We start from the raw sequence: 23,726 nt of genomic DNA, 5'->3' as shown, positions 1-23,726 counted from the left end.
ATGGTTTGACAAATAAACTTTGGGTGGGATCACTGCCATCAATCTTTCTTGTTCTAGTGTAAGTTATGGATTTTATGTGAGGAAGGATGCCCACAAAAAAACCTGCAGCAGTTAGTAGGAGAGGTCATAGCTTAGGGGTATCATTACTAGACAACTAATCTAGGGGCCATAATGCTCTGGGACTATGGGTTCAAATCCTGCCATGGTGGAATTTGAATCCAATACCAATGGGATTAAGAGTCATAAAATGCCTGTGAAAATGTTGTCAGAAGAAGCCCATTTTGCTCACCAATGCCCTTTAGGGAAGGAAACTGTTGTACTTACCTGGTCTAACCTGCATGTGACTCTCTAACCCAGCAATGTGGTTGACTCCCTACTACCCTCTGGGCAATGAGAGAAAGATAATAAATCCTGGCCAGTGATGCTCAGGTCTTGTAAATGAGTAAAACAAATGTCAACCTTAATGAAAAGTAAATAGGTTTAATTGGTAATATTTATTACCTAGTTACATTATATCTCAGATGCATGATTGCCTCTTGTAGGATATCAGGTTCAATGTAAGTTTAGGGATCTATTATTGCTTTTGAAATGTTCTGATACACAACTTAGAGACAACTAAACAACCACAGCTATGGCAATGCTACATGGTTAGCTCTTCCCAGGAACTGTCTTTTATAACCCAAGCTTATCTCATGATATCAGTTAACATTTTCAGTGGTTTGCACAGAACAGAAAAACACAGTGAGACAAAGCAGCCTCCAATACCAATCCAAAGGCATGAACACTGACAGTCAGTTGCCCAGGATAGTCAGTCAAGATAGTCTCCACATAAGGGGTGAAGAATTGAATGTTGGGCAGCCCCTCACCCATTTTGACTCTTTCTGCCTATTGTGGCCCTATTTCCTCCTGAAAAAGAGAGAGGGAGGTGCGTGAATGTGGGTGGGGCAGCTGTTAGTGTTGGTGGAGGTGTTTGTGAGTAGGTCGTCAGCACAGAGGCCTTCAGGGTGAGTGGTGTCAGGGGTGGGGATGAGGGTGACAATGAGTGAGGGAAGACATTGTTGGCATTAGTGTGAATGATAGAGCACAAGCCTTGGTGAGAGGTGGGTACAGTAGCAAAGATAGAAAGAGTAGAAGTCATCGAGTGAAGATGGTGGCACTTAGGCCAGCAGAAATGATCTATAACCATTGAAAATGCACCCCCCCCCCCCCCACCTTTTTCCAACTTTCTGTCTTTTTTTTAGAATCCCTGCAGTATGGAAACAGCCCATTTGGCCCAACAACTCCACAGCAACCCTCCAAAGAGTAACACACCCAGACCCATTCCTCTACATTTACTCCTGACTAATGCACCTAACTTGCACATCCCTGAACCCTATGGGCTATTTAGTATGACCAATTTACTTAATCTGCACATCCTTGGACTGTGGGAGGAAACCAGGGAGAATGTGCAAACTCCACACAGTCACAGCCACCTGAGGCCGGAATCTAACCTGGGTCACTGGCGCTGTGAGGCAGCAGTGCTAGCCACCGTGCCACAGTGGCATCCATCTATTAGTTAACTTTCTCCATCAATGTTAATATACCACCTCCAACATCATGGGCTGTTATAACTTTACCTTTTGTGAGATGTCTTGTCAAACTCCCTCTTGAAGTCCAAATGCAACACATCTACTGGTTCGCCTTTATCCACACTAGTCGCAACTTCCTCAAAAAAGTCAGAGACAATTTCCTTTTCATGAAGCCATGCTAACTCTTTTTGATTAGATTATGAATTTCCAAATATTCTGCGATTGCTTCCTTGATAATGGATTCCAATCATTTTCCAACAATCGATGTTAGGCTTATCAATATGTAATTATCTGCTTTTTGCTTCCTTCTCTTTTTGACTAGGGTTATCACATTGGCAGTTTTCCAATCCTCTGGAACATCTTCAGAACCCAATGATTTTTGGAAAATTGTAACCAATGCATCCACTATCTCTGTAGCTACCTCTTTTAGATCCTGAAATGCAAGCCATCAAGGCTACAGGACCTATCTACCTTTAACCCCATTAGTTTGTCTAATACTACCTCTCTAGTGATGATGGTAGTACTTAATTCCTTCTTTAGCATTAATGGAATGTTCAAAGTTTCTTCCTTCTCAAAACATTTATAAAAATATCTGTAAAACTCCTCTGCCATTCTCTTGTTCCCGTTAACTTCTCCCCAGATTCATTTTTTAAGGGGGCAGTGTTCACTTTGATCTCTATGTTGAAGGAAGATATTTTTGCCAGTTTTAATTTTATTTTCCTGGCCAATTTGCCCTGATAGTTTATTTTCTTTGTCTTATCTTTTCAGCCCTCCTTTGCTGGATTCTGAATTTATTAAACTGCCTGGGGCTATCATTGATTTTTGCCTCCTCATGTTCTTTATGTTTCAATTTCATAAGTTTCATATCTTCCTTGGGTAGCCATGATTAGTTTATCCCTCTCTTGGAATCATTCCTCCTTACTGGGATGTATTTTTGTTCAGAGACATGAACTATATCCTTAACTATCTGCTTGTTTGCTGTCATTCCTGCTTATTTATCTGCATAGATCTCTCTTAATTTTACCTTTTCATCTTTTCTTTCTACCTTTGATCCTATTTCCTGTTTTATTCTCTGAAGTTTGCACACTCTTTCCCTTTCTGTCGCACTCTGGTTATTATTACCTAACTAGTGTCTTGCTGTGCCACCATGTCATTTTGCTTTATAATATCTCCTCTCTATTGAGGTTAAAATGTTCTCTAGCGCCCTGGTTATAGGATTCAGTGGACCACTGGTCCTATCATGGTTCAAGCGAATCCTGCCCCACCAGAACAGCTCCCTTCTCCTCAGTACTGGTCCTCAAGCTCCATATACTGAAACCCATTTCTCTTGCACCAATCTTTGAGGTGCACATTTGACTTTATTTGCCCTATGCCAGTTTGCCCGTGGCTCAGGGAATAATTCCAAGATTATTGCTTTGAAGGGTCTGCTTTCTAATTTGTTTCCGAACTGTTTCTTTGAGCAGAATCTCCCTTTGAGCCCTGTCAACGTCAATTGTACCAACGTGAGTGATGGTGATAGAATCCTTTTCCTCCCACTCTAAGTTGCTGTCTAGCCCTAAGGAGGTATCCTTAATCCTGGCACCAGGCAGGCAACACAGTCTTTGGGATTCATGACCACGGCTGCAGACAACAGTATCTATTCCCGTCACTTGAATGGCTCCCTGAACCACAATACCATGGCATCCTCACTGTAGTTCCCTCCTCCTGCTTGCACCGAATTAGACCTTGGCTTAAAGAGTTAATTTATAAGGGCAGCTTTTATAGCAGCTTGAGTTCTCTTGTGCATAGAACATTTAATGGGCAATCTAAAACAAAATATTGGAAAGAGTGAAAAGAATTGATAGGTTAAATAGTGATATCTTATATCCTCTGGCAAGGGATAGAATCTTAAAATTAGCGCTAAGCCATTCACGGTTGATATCAGGAAGTGCTTTGTTTGAAAAGTGTTGGAAATCTGAAGCTCTCTCACTAAGAGATCAAACTATTTAATGATAGATCACAGAAGGGGGCCAGTTTGGCCCGTCAAGCCCTTAAAGTATCCCTGGTAGCACTCCCCAATTAATTCCACAGCCTTGATCTTTCCCTATAGCCTTCTGAAAGATCTTCCTTCAAGAATGTATCCAATTCCCTTTTGAGTATTACAATCTGAATCTGAATGCACCCCCTTTTCAGGGTAATACATTCTGCATTATAATAAATCTGTGTAAAAGCAAAATGTTTCCTCTGTTATACTTCTAGCTCCATATCAATCACCTTAAATATATATTTTCTGGCTTCTGACCCTTCTGCCACCTGGAAACAGTTCCTCTATAGTTCCTCCCATTGATTATTGATTATTATATATGTGTACCTTTTCTTAGTTTTCACTGCTGTAAGGAAAGCACGCCTCACTGCTTCAGTTTTCTCACATTAATGAAGTCCCTCATCTCCGAGATCAATACGTTTTTGTTAAGGAAGCATATTCATAATGATGAAACTAAGAAAAACAAAATGTGTAAGATGGTACAATTGAATAGATTGGTGAAACTGCTTCAAGAAACTGAAGGGCCCACACCTATTCTGATGCTTCTAGCCCAGTGCTTAATGCCCCAGCAATTATAAGAGTTGCATCATACACTCTTATCTATGTAGTAATCTTATTTCCAAACAAGATACCAATCGAGTGATTTAAATGGTGTCTAGGCCAACTGAATGAAATCTACCTATAGAATTCCTGCAGTGTGGAAACAGGCGATTTGACTCCATACCACCCCTCTGAAGAGCATCGCATCCCTCCACACTATGTCTGTAACCCTGCATTTCCCATTGTTAATCTACCTAGCCTACACATCTTTGGACTGTGGGAGGAAACCAAAGTGTCCAGCAGAAACCCATGCAGACATAGGGAGAATGTACAAACTACACATAGACAATTACCCAAGGCTGGAATTGAACCCAGGTCTCTGGCATTATGAGGCAACTGTGCTAATCACTCGACCACTGTGCCACCCTAGACATAGGATAAAGTAAGAGAGTCATTTCCAAAACTGCCTTTGTAAAACTGTCCTTAAATTAAGATGAAGATGTTATCACAAACACTGAAGTTACACTGTAGTCAGGAGCCTAGTTTTGGATAATGTAACAAACACTAATCCTAGGGTACTTGTGTCAAAGCAGCTCCAACAGTTCAGCACTCTCTTAATACCACAATTAGTCTGCATTATAAACAAACCCGAACCACTGATAGTAGAAGATGGTGTATTTGATATTCTACCATTGAGTGCATTAAGTATTGATGGGATTCATGGCTTTCTCTGCCCCGTTTCCTCATGTGTACATGTAGGACAAAAGTGGCAAGCCTCCAAAAATTTATAGACAGAGTTAAGCCATTTCTTTTGAAGTGTTTGTGTGGATGTTAGTTACCTAATACTCATTTCCCTCACTCCATCTCTCTCACAGCATATCTTTCTATTTCCTTCTCCCTTGAGTATTTATCAAATTTACGTTTTATATGTATTCAGATATCTGTGCCATTTTCTCCAATTACACCCTGTTAGTGAGTTTCATACTTGTCAAGATTAGAGTGATGCTGGAAAAGCACAGCAGGTCAGGCAGCTTCCGAGGAGCAGGAAAATTGACATTTCCCTTGATGAAGGGCTTTTGTCCGAAATGTCGATTTTCCTGCTTCTTGGATGCTGCCTGAGCTGCTGTGCTTTTCCAGCACCACTCTAATCTTGACTCTAATCTCCAGCATCGGCAGTCCTCACTTTTGCCAAGTTCCACACTTGTACCATCCTCCAGGTAAAGATGTTCTTTTGAATTTCCAATTAGAATTTGTCCAGTAATTATTTGACATTTATGAGTTCCTTACTTGTAAAATCCCTTAAAAGTAGAAGCATATCCAAGTCGAACCCATCCAATCATACATTGACAGACTATTTCGATTAGTTCTTAAAGTTAAAGTTTAAAATATTTAGGTTCCCTCTTAATATTTCGCAAATGGGTCCTTAAACTGATCAAACCATCACTAATGCAATTAAGTCAATAATTGCATATATTCTTTTTTATTGCATATGTTATGAGGGTTACTTGTGAGATTCAGGGTTAGTGACATCTCTTCTGTAATTATGAAGTATGTCATTTCAAAATACACAAGTTTTCTCTTGTGCCATAATGTGACAAAACATCCAATGCCCTGGAATCAGGATTAGAGTGAGCTTGCAGGATTTTAGATGATATAACAATCCATAACCAATGTTCAAAACAGCATCAATGATCAGTGGTTTGCACTATGTGTTGATGATGAGGTTGGGAAGATTGTGTGACAGGATGGCTAAGGGATTTAGCACTGGCCAGTCATTACCAGGAGCAGTTAATAGTTCTGACCACAACACTTATATGGAATAAGAGCTAGTCCCTTTTATAAGAGCCAGGACTCTGGGTGGCTACAACGTAGCCATGACGTAGGGGTCAAAGTGAGGGAAAGATACTCAAGAAGTCACAGTTCTCATGAGGTTGTAGGGCTTTTGAAGTTTCAGAGGTAGGGAGTGGTGAAGCCGTGATGCAAGAATGGAAATGTTAAACATTTTGCATGTAGGCTTGCTCATTAAGCTGCAAGATTCATTTCCAGACGTTCGTTACCCTACTAGGTAATATCTTCAGTGGGCCTCAAGCGAAGAAATGCTGAAAATTCGTGCTTCCTAAGTGTATGTTTAGGTTTCTTGGTTGGTGATGTCATTTCCTGTGATGAAGTCACTTCCTGTTCCTTTTTCTCAGGGGGTGGTAACTCAATGTGTTTGTTGATAGAGTTCCAGTTGGAATGTCATGCTCCTAGAAATTCTGGTGTGTGTTTTTGTTTGGCTTGTCCGAGGATGGATGTGTTGTCCCAATCGAAGTGGTGTCCTTCCTCATCCATATGTGAGGATCCTAATGAGACAGGGTCATGTCTTTTTGTGGCTAGTTGGTGTTCATGTATCCTGGTAACTAGTTTTCTGCCTGTTTGTTCAATGTAGTGTTTTTTACAGTCCTCACACGGTATTTTGTAAATGACATTAGTTTTGCTCATTGTCTGTATAGGGTCTTTTAAGGTCATTAGCTGCTGTTTTAGTGTGTTGGTGGGTTTGTGGGCTACCATGATGCCAAGGGGTCCGAGAAGTCTGGCAGTCATTTCCAAGATGTCTTTGATGTAGGGGAGAGTGGCTTGGGTTTCTTGAGGTGTTTTGTCTGCTTGATTGGGTTTGTTGCTGAGAAATCGGCGGATTGTGTTCATTGGGTACCCATTCTTTTTGAATACATGGTTTAGGTCATTTTTCTCTGCTCAACGTAGTTCCTCTGTGCTGCAGTGTGTGTTGGCTCATTGAAATAATATTCTGATGCAGCTTCGTTTATGGGTGTTGGGATGATTGCTTCTGTAGTTCAATATTTGGTCCATATGTGTTGTTTTCCTGTAGCCACTAGGATACATGAACACCAACTAGCCACAAAAAGACATGACCCTGTCTCACTAGTATCCTCACATATGGTTGAGGAAGGACACCACTTCGACTGGGACAACACATCCATCCTAGGACAAGCCAAACAAAGACACGCACGAGAATTCCTAGAAGCATGGCATTCCAATCAGAACTCTATCAACAAACATATCGAGTTAGACCCCATCTACCACTCCCTGAGAAAAGGAACCAGAAGTGACTTCACCACAGGAAATAACATCATCACAGGAAATCACATCACCAACCCAAGAAACCTAAACATATAAATAGAAAGCAGGAATTTTCAGCATTGTTTCACCTGAGACCCACTGAAGATGTTACCTAGTAGGGTAACAAAATATCTGGAAATGAACCTTGCAGCTCAGTGAGCAAACCTACATCCAAAACCAAAACCTGAGCTACAAATCTTCTCAAAACTCGCTATTTTAAACATTATTTTACTACCCCAAGCCTTATTCCCTGTAACCCTCCACTTCATGACTAACTCACCTAACCTAAACATCCCCGGACACTGTCTAGCACGGCCAATCCACCTAGCCTGCACATCCTTGGACTGTGGAAGGAAACCAGAGGAAACCCATGCAGACTTGGGGAGAAAGTGCAAGTGCCACACAGACAGTCACCCAAAGTTGGAATCAAATTCAGGTCCCTGATGCTGTGATGCAGCAGAGCCCACCACTGCTCCATCTTGTTTTATAAGACTTTGGGATGTATTCTTACATTAAAAAAAATTGGTGTTCTCCCTTCCTGGTAAATCAGACTGGTAGCCATTGAAAGTTAACACTGCCAATAGATTAGATGAGAGAATCAATCTATTAGTGGTGTTAACTTTTGATGGCTACCAGTCTGATTTACCAGGAAGGGAGAACGCCATTTTATTTATTTAAGAATACATCCCAAAGTGTTATAAAACAAGATGGAGCAGTGGTGAGCTCTGCTGTATCACAGCACCAGGGACCTGAATTTGATTCCAACTTTGGATGACTGTCTATGTGGCGTTTGCATTTTCTTCCCAAGTCTGCATGGGTTTTCTTCGGTTTCTTTCCACAGTTCAAGGATGTGCAGGTTAGGTGGATTGGCCGTGCTAAATAGTGTCCGGGGATGTTTAGGTTAGGTGGGTTAGTAATGGGAAGTGGAGGGTTACAGGGAATAAGGCTTGGGGCAAGGGGGTGTGGAGTGGGAGATGCGCCTGGGTGGAATGCTCTTTGGAGGGTCAGTGTGGTCTCACTGGGACTGTTTTCACACTGTAGGGATTCTATGATTCTAGAATGTTCCACTGAACCACAGGGGGAAACTTTGGGACAGATGACCAAAATCATAAATGTAGGGTCTTGAGGAGTTTCTGAAAGTAAAAGTGCGAGAACATGATGGAAAGATTAGGGCCCACGCATGAGCACTGAATAGCAACTGATTAAAATGCTTTATGGAGCATGGGTGTTCGGATTAACAACATGGCATCAAATGTTCTGAAGACACTGGGCTGGATGTTTGCGACTGTGCCAAATTTCCGGAGATTTCCTGGCTCAGCAGAACCATCTGCTCAGGGGAGGTGGAAATGGGATATATTCAGAAAAATACTGAGGCAGACCAGGGCCAGAGGTAGGGCAAGGTTTCTCCTAAAGGATAAAACGCGACCACAGATAGAGGAGAAGGACGAGGCTAAAAAACTTGAGGCAGAGGAGCGACCAAAGATATTGTGGAGCGAGAGGAGGAAGGGAAAGGGTGAGAGAGGGTATGAGAGAGGAGAAAGGGAGGCATTGAGCTGTGTTAAAGGCAAAAGCAAGGCTTCAAAGGAGGTTTGGGAAAAAGGAAGGCTCCCCCTATCAGGAAAAATGGGACCTGTTGGATCACTTCCGTGGAATGGGGCAGCCCATCCCTCGTTACTTTTTAACTGAATGGCTTGAATTTCAGAGGCAAGCACATTACTCAACCCTGGAGTCTGTTACATGGGTAACACACCTAGGTAAGAAAACAGATTTCCTTCCCCAAAACCCCCAATGAATCAGATGAGTCTTTTTAGCAATTGTTCATTGTTTCATGGTCAGTATTAGTGAGACTGGCTTCTAATTCCGGAATTTAGAATTTTAGATTTTATGAATTGCATTTAAATTCCACAAGGTGGCATAGTGTGGTTTGAATCTGTCCCCAGAGCAGTGGTTTGGTTCTCGGGATTACTAGACAGTGATGTTAATGCACCGATACTGTCTCCACATCTGGGTTTCCCCACCCCCAGCCTGACCATTTTTAAAGTTCTCTGGAAACAGTTTGACTCCATAAATATCCAGTCCCCACTCACGTTCTGGAGTTAACCTTAAGGGGTGCATTCTCTGTGACCAACAGGCCAGTGATTTTCAGCGAGCTAATTAACTAAGATGCCATTGTGTCCAAATCTACTATTGCCCCCTAGTTAGCATAATGCCAAAGTCAAAAAGTATGGTGCTGGAAAACACACAGCAGGTCAGGCAGCATTTGAGGACCAGAAGAGTCAACGTTTAGGGCATCGTGCCAAAGTGGTCAATAGATAGCAATCAGGAATGGCCTAAACACAAAACAAAATCTCAGTTAAAGATCTTTGTTTGACCTCAACCTGACAGGGGCAAAATCTCCAACACTGATGTGGCACCAAACGTCTGATCTTCATGGGATGCCTCAATTTAAATGGCTGTCAACAGTTCGAAATACATTGTGCCTGAAATAACTCCACAGAGGCCGGTATCCCGTCAACAGGTCACCCTTTAATTACATGTGCATAGTCACTGTCCAGCTTTCTCAGAGCCAGCTCTCAGAGTGACCAAAGCCTCTGACACTGCTGTTTATATCTGTCAGCCAGGGCTTCCTGATTGGACCAGATTAACCAAAAAGTGTGTTGCTGGAAAAGCACAACCTGTCAGGCAGCATCCAAGGAGCAGGAGAGTCGATGTTTTGAGCATGAGCTCTTCATCGACTCCCCTGCTTCTTGGAAGCTGCCTGACCGGCTGTGCTTTTCCAGCACCACACATTTGAACTCCGATGTCCAGCATCTGTAGTCCTCACTTCCTCCCTGTAACCAAATTAACAGCCCCAATCATGGAAATCATTATCTATGAGGGCCATCTGGCTGACCACGTTGCAATCACTATAGTGCCATTTTAAGGAAGATATGAAAAGCATCCAATTTGATGTCTCATTCTATTTGATAGCACATTGCCTTTGATAACAAATAGATCTTTATGCAGACCACTTCAGCACTTTGATGAAAAGTATGGCCAATGTTATGAAAGTCTAAGGAAATAGCCTCTGGATAAACTAGCCTTCACATTTCCATTCAGTGCAGCATACAAACTTATTCAGACCTTTTAAAAAAAATTGGTTGAAACTCAAAAGGAAGGTGATAAATAAGTTATAAAACAGGCCTCATCATCTTGCTGTGTGAGTGATCGATCGCGAATTAATGAGAGGTTTTGATATTCACTGTCTGAGTCAGCATTCAGCCAGTCGTACCCTCCTGGGATGTTCCCCTCTGCAGATGAGGTCAGGATTGATTGGGTGTGTATTTCTTCATAAGATTGTTTAATCGATTTCTTCCTCCAGGTTTCGAAGAGCTGAGGTAAATAACTTTCATGCCACTGTTTGTCAGATTCGCATTTAACTTCTGGTTGCCATCAAGTTTGAAAAAGTAAAAGAAATGTTTCTGAATGTGTTGTACCCAGCCTGCCTTGCCATGTTGCCTTGCAGTAGCCCTTGCACAAGCTAAAGTTCACTTCACTTCAACCCCTGACTCCTCAGCAATTATACTGAGTCAGCACGATGGCTGTGACTGCCTCTTGCTCTGTACCACATCAATTAGTATCAAACAGGAGAAAATGCAATCACCAATAGTGCTCTGGGGACAGTTTTAGAGGTGGATGGTGGTAATATCGTATTAATGCCACTGTCCAGAAATTGGTTATCTGGGCACTTAGGTGAAAATACAGCTAGGACAGATGATGGAATTTGAATTCGGTAGTAAGTCTGGAATTGAAAGCTAACTTCAGAGATGTTTTCACAAATCAGTCAATAATTGTTGTAAAAAAACCCATCTGGACTGTTAATGTGCTTTAGGGAAATAAACCTGGTATGCTTGGTCCTCATGTGACTCCCGTCCGACAGTAATTGACTCTTCAGCGCTTTCTTGAAATGGCCTAGCAAGCCGCTCAGCTCAAACACAATTAGAGAGGGTCAGGAAATGGATGTCAGCATCACATGAAAAAATAATGAAGGTAAAAGCTGAAGAAAAAGGTCTCAGGTAGTATCCTTCTTCTGATCTCGGGTGACTGTGTGGAGATTGCACATTCTCCCCGTGCCTACGTGGGTTTCCTCCGGGTGTTCCGGTTTCCTCCCACAGTCCAAAGATGTGCAGGTCAGGTGAATTGGCCATGCTAAATTGTCCAAGTGTTAAGTGCATTAGTCAGAGGGAAATGGTACTGGGTGGGTTACTCTTCGGAGGGTCGGTGTGGACTGGTTGGGCCAAAGGGCCTGTTTCCACACTGTAGGGAATCTAATCACCCTCTAGTCAGCTCTCCTGCGCATACATGCAGGAATGTGGACTTAAGATGGCACTTACCTGCCCCTCAGTGATGAACTCTACCTATTTTGCAACATCTACATGAAGACAATGTTCCAAAACAGTTAAAATGGATGACAAAAGAGCAAGAAGGTCATAATCTTTATGAAAGACTTATTTAGCTTGGCCTTCATGCTGTCGAACTGAAAAAGTCTGTCCTACTAGGATAGTGGAAGGATTAATGGGTAGAAGTGGAGGAGATGCTACCACTTGAGTGGGATTTCAGAACCAATAAATGCAATTAGGAATTCAGAATAAGCATCTTTATGCAGGGAGAGCTGAGAATGTGGTACTGGCTACCACTGGATATAGTTGTGTTGAATAGTACAGATCCATTGAAGAGAAGCCACATAAAGACTGAAGGGTGTAAGGCCTCATTTTCCAGCCAGGTTAAGTGATGAGGAGGAAGTCTCACAAGGAATGTACACATTGGCACCAAGGCGTGGGGCTGAATGGCCTGTATCTATGAGTTCTTTGCAATAATTTTTATTTTTTTATTTTAGTTCCAGGTCCCCCAGGTGGAGTGAAAGCAGCTGCAGCCTCTGCTACGATTGTGGTTGTCTCCTGGCTTGCCCCTCTGAAGATGAATGGCATCATTTGGAAGTACACCATATTTTGCTCTCATCCATATCCAACAGTAAGAAATAGTTCATTGTTAATTTCAGACACCATCCCATTCAAATGGACTTGTTCCATTATTTTTAAGGTGTGGATGGTGAGTGAGTGTGTGAGAGAAAGCCTAGCCTGTAGAAGTCACTGAGATCAGTCAGCATGGGCTAACCTGTAATAACCCTCAGCATGCAAATTGGGATCAGGAGTAGGCCATTCAGCCCCTTGAGCTTGCCCTGCCAGTCTATACGATTATGATTGTTCTGCTGGTGTTTTGAATTCCATGTTCCTAGCTGCTCCCAATAACCTTTGACTCCCTTGTCTCACAAGAACCTATCTACCTCTGCCCCAATAATATTCAATGACTGGACCTCCCCTACCTTCTGAGACAGAGTTCAACCCTCAACTCTTTGCGAAAATAGCAACTCATCATTTTTGAACAGTGTCTATGGGGAGAGAGCAAGATAGATAGAGAGAGAGAGAGAGAGAGAGAGCGACCTCAAAGTTGTAAACTGTCGAAGCAATCGTCAAGGTCTTTCTCTCCACAGCTGCTGCCAGACCTGCTGTGTTTCTCCAGCATTTGATTCACATTTCTAGCATCGAGAGTATATTTTGCCCCATTCTGAACCCATCAAAGGGGGAAGCATCTGTCCCAACATCCACCATATCAAGACCATCTGATGTATGTGGTCACACCTCACTCTTCTAAACTCCAATGGAAACCAGCACAGTCTGTCCAACTTTTAAAGAGGCCAAAACTGCGCACAGGATTTGAGATTGGTCTGATCAATGGCCTTTGTAATGGAAGCATAACATCCTTAACTTGTATGTCCTATTCCTGTCTTAATAATAGATAACATTCTCTTAGAGATATTAATTAATTGCTGCACCTGCAAATCCAGTCCGTACTTGTGTACTCATATCCCTCATTCCCTCTACACCTCAGAATTCTGCAGTCATTAGTGGGTGGCATGGTGGCACAGTGGTTAGCACTGCTGCTTCAGAGTGCTAGAGACCCAGGTTCAGTTCCCACCTAGAGACTGACTGTGTGGAGTTTGCACATTCTCTCCGTGTGCTCCGGTTTCCTCCCACAGTCCAAAGATGTATTGGTCATGCTAAATTGCCTGTAGTGTTAGGTTAGGGGTGTGGGTTGGAGTGAACTTTTTGGGCTGAAGGGCCTGTTTCCACACTGTAAGTAATCTAATCATTTAAATAATAATCTGTTTTTTTTTCTTCTTCCTTCCAAAATGAACTATTTCACATTTTCCTACATTTTACTCCATTTGCTATATCTTTGTCCACCAACTTAAGCTCTCTATATCCCTTTGTAGCCTCCCCATATGTTGTTTACAACTTGCTATCCTACCTATCATTGTGTCATTAGTAAAGTTAGGAACTATATTATGAATCTCTCTGTCCATGACATTTATATGTATTGCAAACAGTTCAGGTTCCAGCATGCGCCCCTGTGGTAAATCAATAATTGCAACTCAGGAGCCAGAAAATGTCATATTTATGAAGAGTCAGTTTCCGGTCAGTGAGCCAAAATGAGATAAAGGTTGGTTTTCCAGAGGAGTAACTTGTAGAGATTTAAACAGGATTCCACTTTTAAATGGAGAGTGGTCACCTCAGAATCACAGGCCAGTTTTGGTTTAATGCTGAGTGAGTTTTGAATTGAAACTTGTGAGTGTGGGTCAGTGGGAAATGGCCAGGTCGGGATGGAATTGATTCCTTCTTAAAATTCTAACCGTGCCACATTTGACATACTAACGATACACTGCAACCAGCAGCTAATCCAAATGAACAACTTCTATTGTCATGTACATGCAAATGAATACAGTGATAAGTTTGCAATGTCACCTCTCAGCACCATCTTAAGTACATGATACCTAGGTACAGACACGTTAAGTGTTGATACAGAGTAAAAACAGGTTAGCATGGGTGTTTAAAAAGTCCTGAAAGACAATAAAAGTGACAATAAAGCAGTTAGGTTCCTCTCCAACACGAGTCCATTTCCCACCAGCACCAGAACATGAGAGCACACTGCCTCTATGTGCCAGCCTCTGTTCAGGACTGGCCCATTCCAATCTGCTCCACTGCCACTCTGGGAATCAGCCCGTGCTGGCTCCTCCACCACTGCAGGACCCGCCAGTGGACTCAACCCACACTGGCTTCATCGTGGGACTCAACCCACACTCGCTCCATCGTTGGACTTGGCGTGTACTCGCTTGGTCCATTGTGGGACTCAACTCACACTGGCTCCATCATGGAACTCAACCCACACTCGTTCCATCGTGGGACTCAACCCACACTCGCTCCATCGTGGGACTCAACCCACACTCGCTCCATCGTGGGACTCGGTCCATACTCGCTCCATCGTGGGACTCAACCCACACTCGCTCCATCGTGGGACTTGGTCCATACTCGCTCCATCGTGGGACTCAACCCACACTCGCTCCATCGTGGGACTCAACCCACACTTGCCCCATCGTGGGACTCAACCCACACTGGCTCCATCGTGGGACTCAACCCACACTGGCTCCATCGTGGGACTCAGCCCACACTGGCTTCATCGTGGGACTCAACCCACACTCGCTCATCGTGGGACTCAGCCCACACTCGCTCCATCGTGGGACTCAACCCACACTGGCTTCATTGTGGGACTCAACCCACACACGCCCCATCGTGGGACTCAACCCACACTCGCTTCATCGTGGGACTCAACCCACACTCGCTCCATCGTGGGACTCAACCCACACTCGCTCCATCGTGGGACTCAACCCACACTCGCTCATCGTGGGACTCAACCCACACTCACTCCATCGTGGGACTCAACCCACACTCGCTCCATCGTGGGACTCAACCCACACACGCCCCATCGTGGGACTCAACCCACACTGGCTCCATCGTGGGACTCAACCCACACTCGCTCCATCGTGGGACTCAACCCACACTGGCTCCATCGTGGGACTCAACCCACACTCGCTCCATCGTGGGACTCAACCCACACTGGCTCCATCGTGGGACTCAACCCACACTCGCTCCATCGTGGGACTCAACCCACACTGGCTCCATCGTGGGACTCGGCCCATACTCGCTCCATCGTTGGACTTGGCGTGTACTCGCTTGGTCCATTGTGGGACTCAACTCACACTGGCTCCATCATGGAACTCAACCCACACTCGTTCCATCGTGGGACTCAACCCACATTCACTCCATCGTGGGACTCGGTCCATACTCGCTCCATCGTGGGACTCAACCCACACTCGCTCCATCGTGGGACTCGGTCCATACTCGCTCATCGTGGGACTCAACCCACACTCAGTCCATCGTGGGACTCGGCCCATACTCGCTCCATCGTGGGACTCGGCCCATACTCGCTCCATCGTGGGACTCAACCCACACTCGCTCCATCGTGGGACTCAGCCCATACTCGCTCCATCGTGAGGCGCAGCCCGTGCTCGCTCCATCGTGGGACTCGGGCTGTACTCGCTCCATCATGGGACCCGGTCCGTGCTCGCTCTACTGTGTGCCTCGATGGTTTGAGGAATGCCAATCAGATGTTCCCTATAGTATGATACATTAAAGTGATTGCCAGCTCATTTGCATTCATGCCGATCTGAACAAATACATTAAGTAAAGCAAGGAAATCAGTAAATGCATTGATCAGAAATCTCTTCAGTACATGTACTTCAGAAATTCTGAATTTGAGTGCTCAAAGTGACTTATTCTTGTTCATTGTTTGGTTGATATTGCAGATACATCAATGCTTTATGTTTCCAATGCCAGTTTTATCATGCTGCCAAATCTTCTTTGAGTCCCTGTACCCTCCAAAATGCAGCCAAATTGCCCAGAAAGGAACTATTTTAACAGACTTGATGCTTGCATATTGCAAGAGTTAATGCTGAATTGATTTTAAATCTATTATAAAGGGCATTCTATCAAGTGGTCACCTCACAATCAGAGTCCAGTGTTATTTTCCTGCTTATTTAACTTCAAATTGAATGCAGGAATCATCTGCATCTGGGAAATTGGTACATTTCTATTGGTAAGATGATATGATATAAATCCATCAGAATACAAAATAACAAATAAACTGCATGTTATAATTTTGATTGATACTACATAGTACAGCTGTAGTATATTTTGGAACATTTGCACAAAAGCTTGTGTCCTTTGTGACCATACTATGGCTTTAAGAGATGTGTTTGTCCTGGTTTCTTCTCAAGAGAGATTAGGGGAGAAGTGCCAAGCAGTCCATGAGAAGATAAATAAGTTGTGAGGTCTTGGGACTTTTTAAAAATTTGGAACAATAGAGGCAACTGGCTGGGTGTGGCCAGCTCTTGGAGATCAGGATTTCTAGTTTGTTTTTTTTAAGTTTTTTTTAGGTTTTGCTGGAAGCAGTTGTTGTTGGAGTCTTGGCAGGGTTGGAAGCTGCAGTAAAGGTCTCCAGGCTGCTACTTTCTCTGGGTTTCTATTTGATGTTTTTTTTCTCTCCCTGCTGCTAGATTGCAGGTGAGACAGTCTGTTTCTGACTTTATCTTTTTGCCAAGGGGTGGTATTAATGGGATGTTACTATATTGGAACAGTTGATTAGTAATAGTTACTGTATCTATTAAATTTTCCAACAAAGTTAAATTATTTTAAGTTCTTCTTTCTTTTGTTTTACTTTAACTGTTATGTTTGAATAAATGGTCTTTTACTGAATGCAGAGTAGTTTGACCAATCTCATTGTATCTGGAACACAGCACTTTACATTTACCTACAAAATAAGAAAAGCTAAGGTCTAGTCTATCTTCTTAAAATATCTTGATGGGGTCTGGCCTGGTCCATAATATCTTGACATCTTCTTGGCTACAATGAGTTTAGTTCCTTGGTTGCCATTTTGCTCAGTGAAGGAAAAAATGAGGACTGCAGATGCTGGAGACCAGAGTCAACCAGATTTTGACCTTATCCATCCATCTCCTTCCAAACTCCAACTCTACAATCTGGAAGGACAAGTACATTAAATACACAAGAACACCACCACCTGCAATGTCCTCTCCAAACTGCTCGCCATTCCAACTTGGAAATATATCATGGCTCCTTCATTGTTAGGTCAAAATCCTGGAATTCCTTCCCTACCGGCATTGTGATTCTATCGACAGCACACGGTCTGCAGCAAGAAGGCAGCTCACCACCACCTTCTCCAGAGCAATGGTCAGTAACAGGCACACCCACTTCCTGTTAATGAATGAGAAAGAAACACTAGTCTGACTTTTATAATGAAGTCAGTCTAAAGCGGACAGTGAATTTATTTTATGGAGCTAAGCAGAATCTATTCCAGTTCGGGAAATGTTACTGGTTGGTGTGTTGACAGTTCTCTGACATGTGGTGTTCGGAGTTGGGAGGACTATGACTGTACCATCTGCTGATGATATGTATTATGAGTGTGTGATAGGTTTACACAAGCTCTTTCCTTGTGACAGTTCACAAACAATTTTGTAATCTGGAGAAGTGGACACAAGCACAAGAGAAGAACACAGGTTTCTGTGGACAGGAGTGCTGAGATGTTTAATATGTTGTTGTTACCATGAAGAATCACTGGAGTGGGTTTCTTGCCCTGTAACTGAAGCATTGTTGGAAAATGCACCCTCACTGGTCACAGCAGTTCCTTATCTGCACCTCTGTCCCCACATAATCAGTCACTGAGCAGCCCCTACGTCCAGCTCCCCCTTATTAGTCTAGGCACTGTGCCCACATAGCATGAAAGAGATTTTTAAGAAGTTCCATGTGATCTCTGATGTGCAAGGATTCACAGTTCATCCCTTTGGAAAACAGTTCATCTCTTTGGCAGCACAGTGGCTCAGTTGTTAGCACTGCTGCCCCACAGCACTAGGGACCCAGGTTAAATTCCACCCTCAGGTGATCCTCTGTGTGAAGTTTGCACATTCTCCCTGTGTCTGCGTGGGTTTCCTCTGGATGCTCCCATTTCCTCCCACAGTCCAAAGATGTGCAGGTTAGGGTGGATTGGCCATGCTAAATGGCTCATAGTGTCAAGGGATGTGCAAGCTCGATGGGTTAGCCGTTCAAAATGTCAGGCCGTAGGGTAGGGGGTAGGATGCTCTTTGAAGGGTCGGTGTGGACTCAATGGGCTGAATGGCCTACTTCCACACTGTAGGGATTCTATGATTCTAACCTAGGCCATCTCCTCTGTTGTCACCACTGCTGCCTCAGAGGAAGGGTCGATCGTGACCCCAAAAGTATCTCAAGGGGGTCAGGACACCTCAATTCAGGAACTTTGACAAAGACAGAGGATTCTAGCCTGATGAAGGAAAGAAGGAAGACATTTATCCTCAGTGTCTTATTAAACAAGGTTGACTGTAAATTGCTATTAATACAGAAACAACAGCTTTAATTAAAATCACATTGACGAAGGAATGGAAAAGTAACATAATGAATCAAAGAATGTAGGAAGGAACAAATGATCATGGAATTCACTGCAACACATATCAGGTGAACTGAATAACCAATTTCTGTTTTGTTAAGTCTGTTTAGTATCATAAATATATCTGTACCTTTTGATTTGCTATTGTCCTACCATTATTAAAACAAAGAGAGAAAACAGTCTATTTTCCTTCTTCCTCCACCGTGCTATCACCAGTAACATTTGCTTTCCATTATCACGTTGATGCTTCAGTTGCATTTTGTGCAAAAATATCCCAGTTGTGCTCCCTTCCCAGACCAGAAAACGAGCAGACTGTCTGACGTAACCACTGTGCCAAAGCTCCCAGCACTATGCTGTCTGAACAGCAGAGGGCGCTGGATCCTCTCGAAACAGAGCTACCATGACAATCTTTCACTGTCTCAGGTTAACTGCCCATCTACCATTTCCCAGTTTTGATTTTTAACACCAAATCGAGATGGAAAGAGCAGGGGTTGGAGTGGGGTATCCTCCAGAGATGTAAATTGACAGGGTATTCGGTTTTATGAAGAAGAAACCTTAGAGCAGAAAGGTTCATGCACGTGTTCAGTTAGTCTGTCCACCCATCTGAGCCCAGCCTACATCAGAAGAAAGGGTTCAAGTGGAAATTGTTAAGAAGGGAAATAAAACAGAATGTTAGAATAAGATGGTGGTTTTGTGAGGCCTGATGTATTCTTGTATGGATTCTTCAAGTATTAACACATGTTTAGCCAGATTTTTCAGTAATTGTGTTTATTGTTCTATTGTACATGATGGTACAGCTAAGAGCAATATAGACCAAGCTGTGCAGGTACAACTGCTTAGTACAGTTCAGACATATGTGTACAGAGATTACAGTCACATTTGTACTTAGATGCACCTCAAAGTCCATCAATGTAATTTTCAAACCCTATCACTGCATCTCTCCCCCCCACCTCGCCCCCGCAAGTACTTTACAAATTTTCAGAAGTACTTACATAATATTAATAGTTAAAATGTTTGATTAAGTCATTTCCATTAACAATGAATCTATGTCTAACCCCATCACCTCCTCCACAGTCTACTTTTTTTTTATAGACTTGAATTATGAATTGCAAATTTCTCGGAACTGCTCATTCAAAGTTGCAAAACAGGACAGTGGTGAGAAGGCTGCTCTAGAACTGAGTTTTCATTGAGCTGTAGTAAAAAGACTAGACTGAGGAATAATATTACAAAGTTCACAGGACAGAAAGGCCAAGCAGCTAGGGGGCAGCATCGCGATGAATGTAAATGAAGGCCCATCAATGGGAACCACTTCCACCGGTTACTTCTATTGCTTCCATTGCACTATCCAGTGAAGAGAAGGGCTGGCACTGAAGATCTACTGAATGGTGAAGCTTCACCTTTGATGAAGAGCCAAGCTGTGACATCAGCAGAGGACTCCAGGAATCAGTACGAGGACCCCAGCTATATATGGTAATAACTTAGAAGAAGGACCTAAATGTAATACCTCACAATTTGCAAGTATCACAAAGCTAGGTAGAAAGGTGATCTATGAGGAGGATGCAGTGATGCTTGGACAGGGTGAGTGAGTGAGTAAATGCATGGCAGAGGCAGTATAATGTGGATAAATACGAGGTTATTCAGTTTGGTATCAAAGATAGGAAGGCAGATCATTATTTGAAGGACTATAAATTGAGAGAAGGGAATACTTGGTGAGACCTGGGTGTCCCCATGCATCTCACTGAAAGTAAATGTGCAGGTGCAGCAGGCAGTAAGGAAGGCAGACTGCACATTGGCCATCATAGTGAGACACTTCAAGTACAAGGATATCTTGCAGCAGTTACACAGGGCATTGGTCCATTGGTGAGACCACACCTGGAATATTGTGTGCAATTTTAGTCTCCTTATCTGAGGATGTTTCTTGCTATAGAGGGAGCGCAGCAAAAGTTACCAAATTCATTCCTCGACTTGTACGACTGACGTATGAGGAGATGTTGTGTCAGTTAGGATTGTATTCAATGAAGTTTAGCAGGATGAGGGAGGACCTCATAGAAACCTACATAATTCTAACAGGGCTAAACAGGTTGGATACAGGAAGGATATTCCTGATGGTGGGGGAGTCTAGAACCAGAGGATCACAGTTTAAGGTTTAGAGATAAAACTGTTAGTAGTGTGATGAGAAGATATTTCTTCAACCAGAGTTGTGACCCTGTGAATTCACTACCACAGAAAGTGATTGAGGCCAAAGTATTGTGTTTTGAAGAAGCAGGTAGACATCACTCTTGCGGCTAAAGGAATCAAGGGATATGGGGGTAGGACAGGATTGGGGTTTTGAGTTGGATGATCAGCCGTGATCATATTGAATGGCAGAGCAGACTCAAGGGATCAAATGGCCTTCTCCAGCTCCTATTGTCTATGTTTCTATTACCATTTCATTGCAATAACAAAACAACAACTTGGTGAGAATCTTGGACTGTATTTTTGATCCAAGCTGAAGACATGAGTGAACCATGGGGAAGACTCTAGAGTATAAATTAACTCCTTCCAGGAACTTACTCAAGAGCTATGAACAGTCATTAAAATTCTCCTTTGATGTTGCTGCTTTTATGGAAGAATCACGGTCAGGACCGCTGGGACTGCATCTGGTGCTGTCAAAAAACATTCTCAAAGGGAAGATGAGATCAGAGGAACTGCAGCATTGCCTACTGTCGCTTCTAACAGTGTTTCTGGATCACCAGATAAAGGCAAGCAATATTCTGGATCTCGTGCAAAAATGGAACATGTTTCCCATACTTCTGAACTGCTGAAGAACTTTTATCCACTGCAGAGATTCTTGTTCCTTATACTCTTGGGGAAATAAAACTCATCAGATTCTTTCTGCGTGCAGCCAAATTAAGTAGCATCATGAACACCCCTTAAAACCAGAAGTACTGCAACTTTGCTCACTTATTTGATACATAGTACTCCCTTGCTCACAGTGTGGGACAAACTGGTTGAACTGATTTCACTTTGGCTCCAGGCAAAGTGCTTTGCTCTGTCTGATCTGACTGACCATTATGATATGCTCCATCAAGAACAATAGAGTCAGGTGCCACAAGGTCTACTTCTGGAAACAATGAAATACTAGGCCTCATAGTAATATATTCTCAGGGGGTCACCATTCACAGCAGAAGTCCCAGCTGCTGACTCGCTCTTAACACCACAGTATTTATTCAGCTGGTCAAGTTCAGTTTCAGGTCAATGGTAAATTTTGTATCAATGGATAATGATGATACCGTGATTGTAATACCATTGAATGTTAAGGTCGATGGTTGGCTCTGTCATGTTGGAGATGCCTAGATTCAAATGTGTGTCACCTGAACAGTTCTCTGGGGCTCCAAATCACTAACACATTGACAATACCACGGTGCCACTTTGCCGACCAATGTATGGTCACAGAGTTAGGTTTTAAAGTATATCTTCAAATGAGAAGAGGAAGGTGAAGATGCTTAGGAAAGTGTAGGGTCTAGGCAGCTGAAGAAATATAAGTGAAACAACTTTTTTAGAAAATGAGACAATGGCGAACCCATAAGAACATGGAATGATGGGTGAATGGGATTTGATGTGAGCTTTTTTATCATAACAGTAGAGTTTTGAAAAAGCTCAAGTTACAGAGGATTCAAAGTTCGATTTCTCATTGTAACCTGTTCTACAAAATGACTGATGAGTTACTGAGAAGCTGAATTCTTCATAACAAGGCCTTCACTAGAGCTCAATTGTCTACCAATCAGGACTCTCTTATCATTGATTTCCCCATGAATTAGTATCCTTTCAAATTGTCCTGGTGAGTATGAGGTGAAAAGCTTCAACAAACATGTGATTTTTAATCCATATATGTATTAATACCTTAAGGACTCAGACAAAAACATGAACAAACAAGGTGACCATCTCCAATTCAGTCAGAAGAAGTTGATCCTCTTTCCGCTTCCCCAGCAATTTCTGTTTTTGTTTGTGTTGAAAACAGAGTTAGTGAGAGAGTAAAATTCAAACCTCAGTGCAGTACTTTGGTGGTGTGAGGGAGGCAGTGGTGAAGCAGTAATGTCACTGCTGATTTCGCAGTATGTACCATAATCTGTGCTAGACCACTTGAGGAAGGATAGTGGAGTGATGATGTGATATGTCTTGAAGGAGTTGGTTAGTGAATGCAGTTCTTAAATTACCAGGGTCAATGATTTCATTTCAACACCGTCTAATGGCGGAAACTATCACTGATGTGTTCCATTTATAGAATGGAGAGAGAATGAAAGCACTTACCAACGCTGACCCATGCTCCCAACAGATATAAATGACGACAAACAGAAAGTGGACTTGCACTCCAGAATCCTATTAATGTTCTGGGGAAATAGGTTTGAATCCCACCACAGTGGGTGGTGAAACTTGAATTCAACAAACCTCAAGAATTAAAAGTTAGCCAATGCCCACTGTGTGAACACTGTTGGTTGTTGTAAAGAAAATCCAACTGGTTTCATAAATGTTGTTTAGGAAATCTGCCTTTCTTACCTGGCCCCTTAGGGCACCAGACCCACAGCAATATGGTCGATTCTCAATGAAGGATGGGCAATAAATGCTGACCAAGTCAGCGATGCCCTAATCCTGTGAACAATTTTAAAAACTTTGCCACTTTATCCTGATCTGATGATTAGACACCAAGATTTAGAGATATATTTTTGCTGTTGATTATCAACTTACTTGTTTTGCTGCTGGCTACTGCCATTTGTTCTTATTTGTCAGTTTTCTCCTTTACTCTGCGTGCATGATTGGAGTATTGTACATTGATCTGAATTTATTTCACAACGTTGGATCATGATCAAGAATGATTTCATATGATCTGATCAGATTCCATATTCTAGACGTTGTTGCTGGTGTTCAAATATTTGTAGCTGTGTTTCTGATTTGCACTGTATGCCTAATGCATAATTCTGGCAGCTGTTTTCTGGTCATATATCTCTTCTGTATATTTCACCTCCATCATTAAGAAATACATCATATGTCTTGGAAATAGTTAAACAGTTTACTTCTAGGCAAGGTCAAAC

At 42.8% G+C, this 23,726-nt stretch overlaps 1 protein-coding gene across 5 annotated transcripts in view; it reads left to right on the top strand.

The window, feature by feature from the left end:
- The window catches only part of LOC132820866 (cell adhesion molecule DSCAM), a 597,498-nt gene that overhangs the window by 481,181 nt on the left and 92,591 nt on the right, over positions 1-23,726 (top strand). For all 5 annotated transcript variants that reach the window (XM_060833222.1, XM_060833217.1, XM_060833218.1 and 2 more), the window contains exon 19: positions 12,125-12,258. In XM_060833222.1, the coding sequence (XP_060689205.1) occupies positions 12,125-12,258 (134 nt within the window). The remainder of the gene's footprint in view (positions 1-12,124; positions 12,259-23,726) is intronic.

This window comes from Hemiscyllium ocellatum, chromosome 12 (assembly GCF_020745735.1).
Source record: "Hemiscyllium ocellatum isolate sHemOce1 chromosome 12, sHemOce1.pat.X.cur, whole genome shotgun sequence".
NCBI lineage: Eukaryota > Metazoa > Chordata > Chondrichthyes > Orectolobiformes > Hemiscylliidae > Hemiscyllium > Hemiscyllium ocellatum.
The sequence above is the reverse complement of the archived record's forward strand: the minus strand, read 5'-3'. Positions and strand labels throughout refer to the sequence as shown.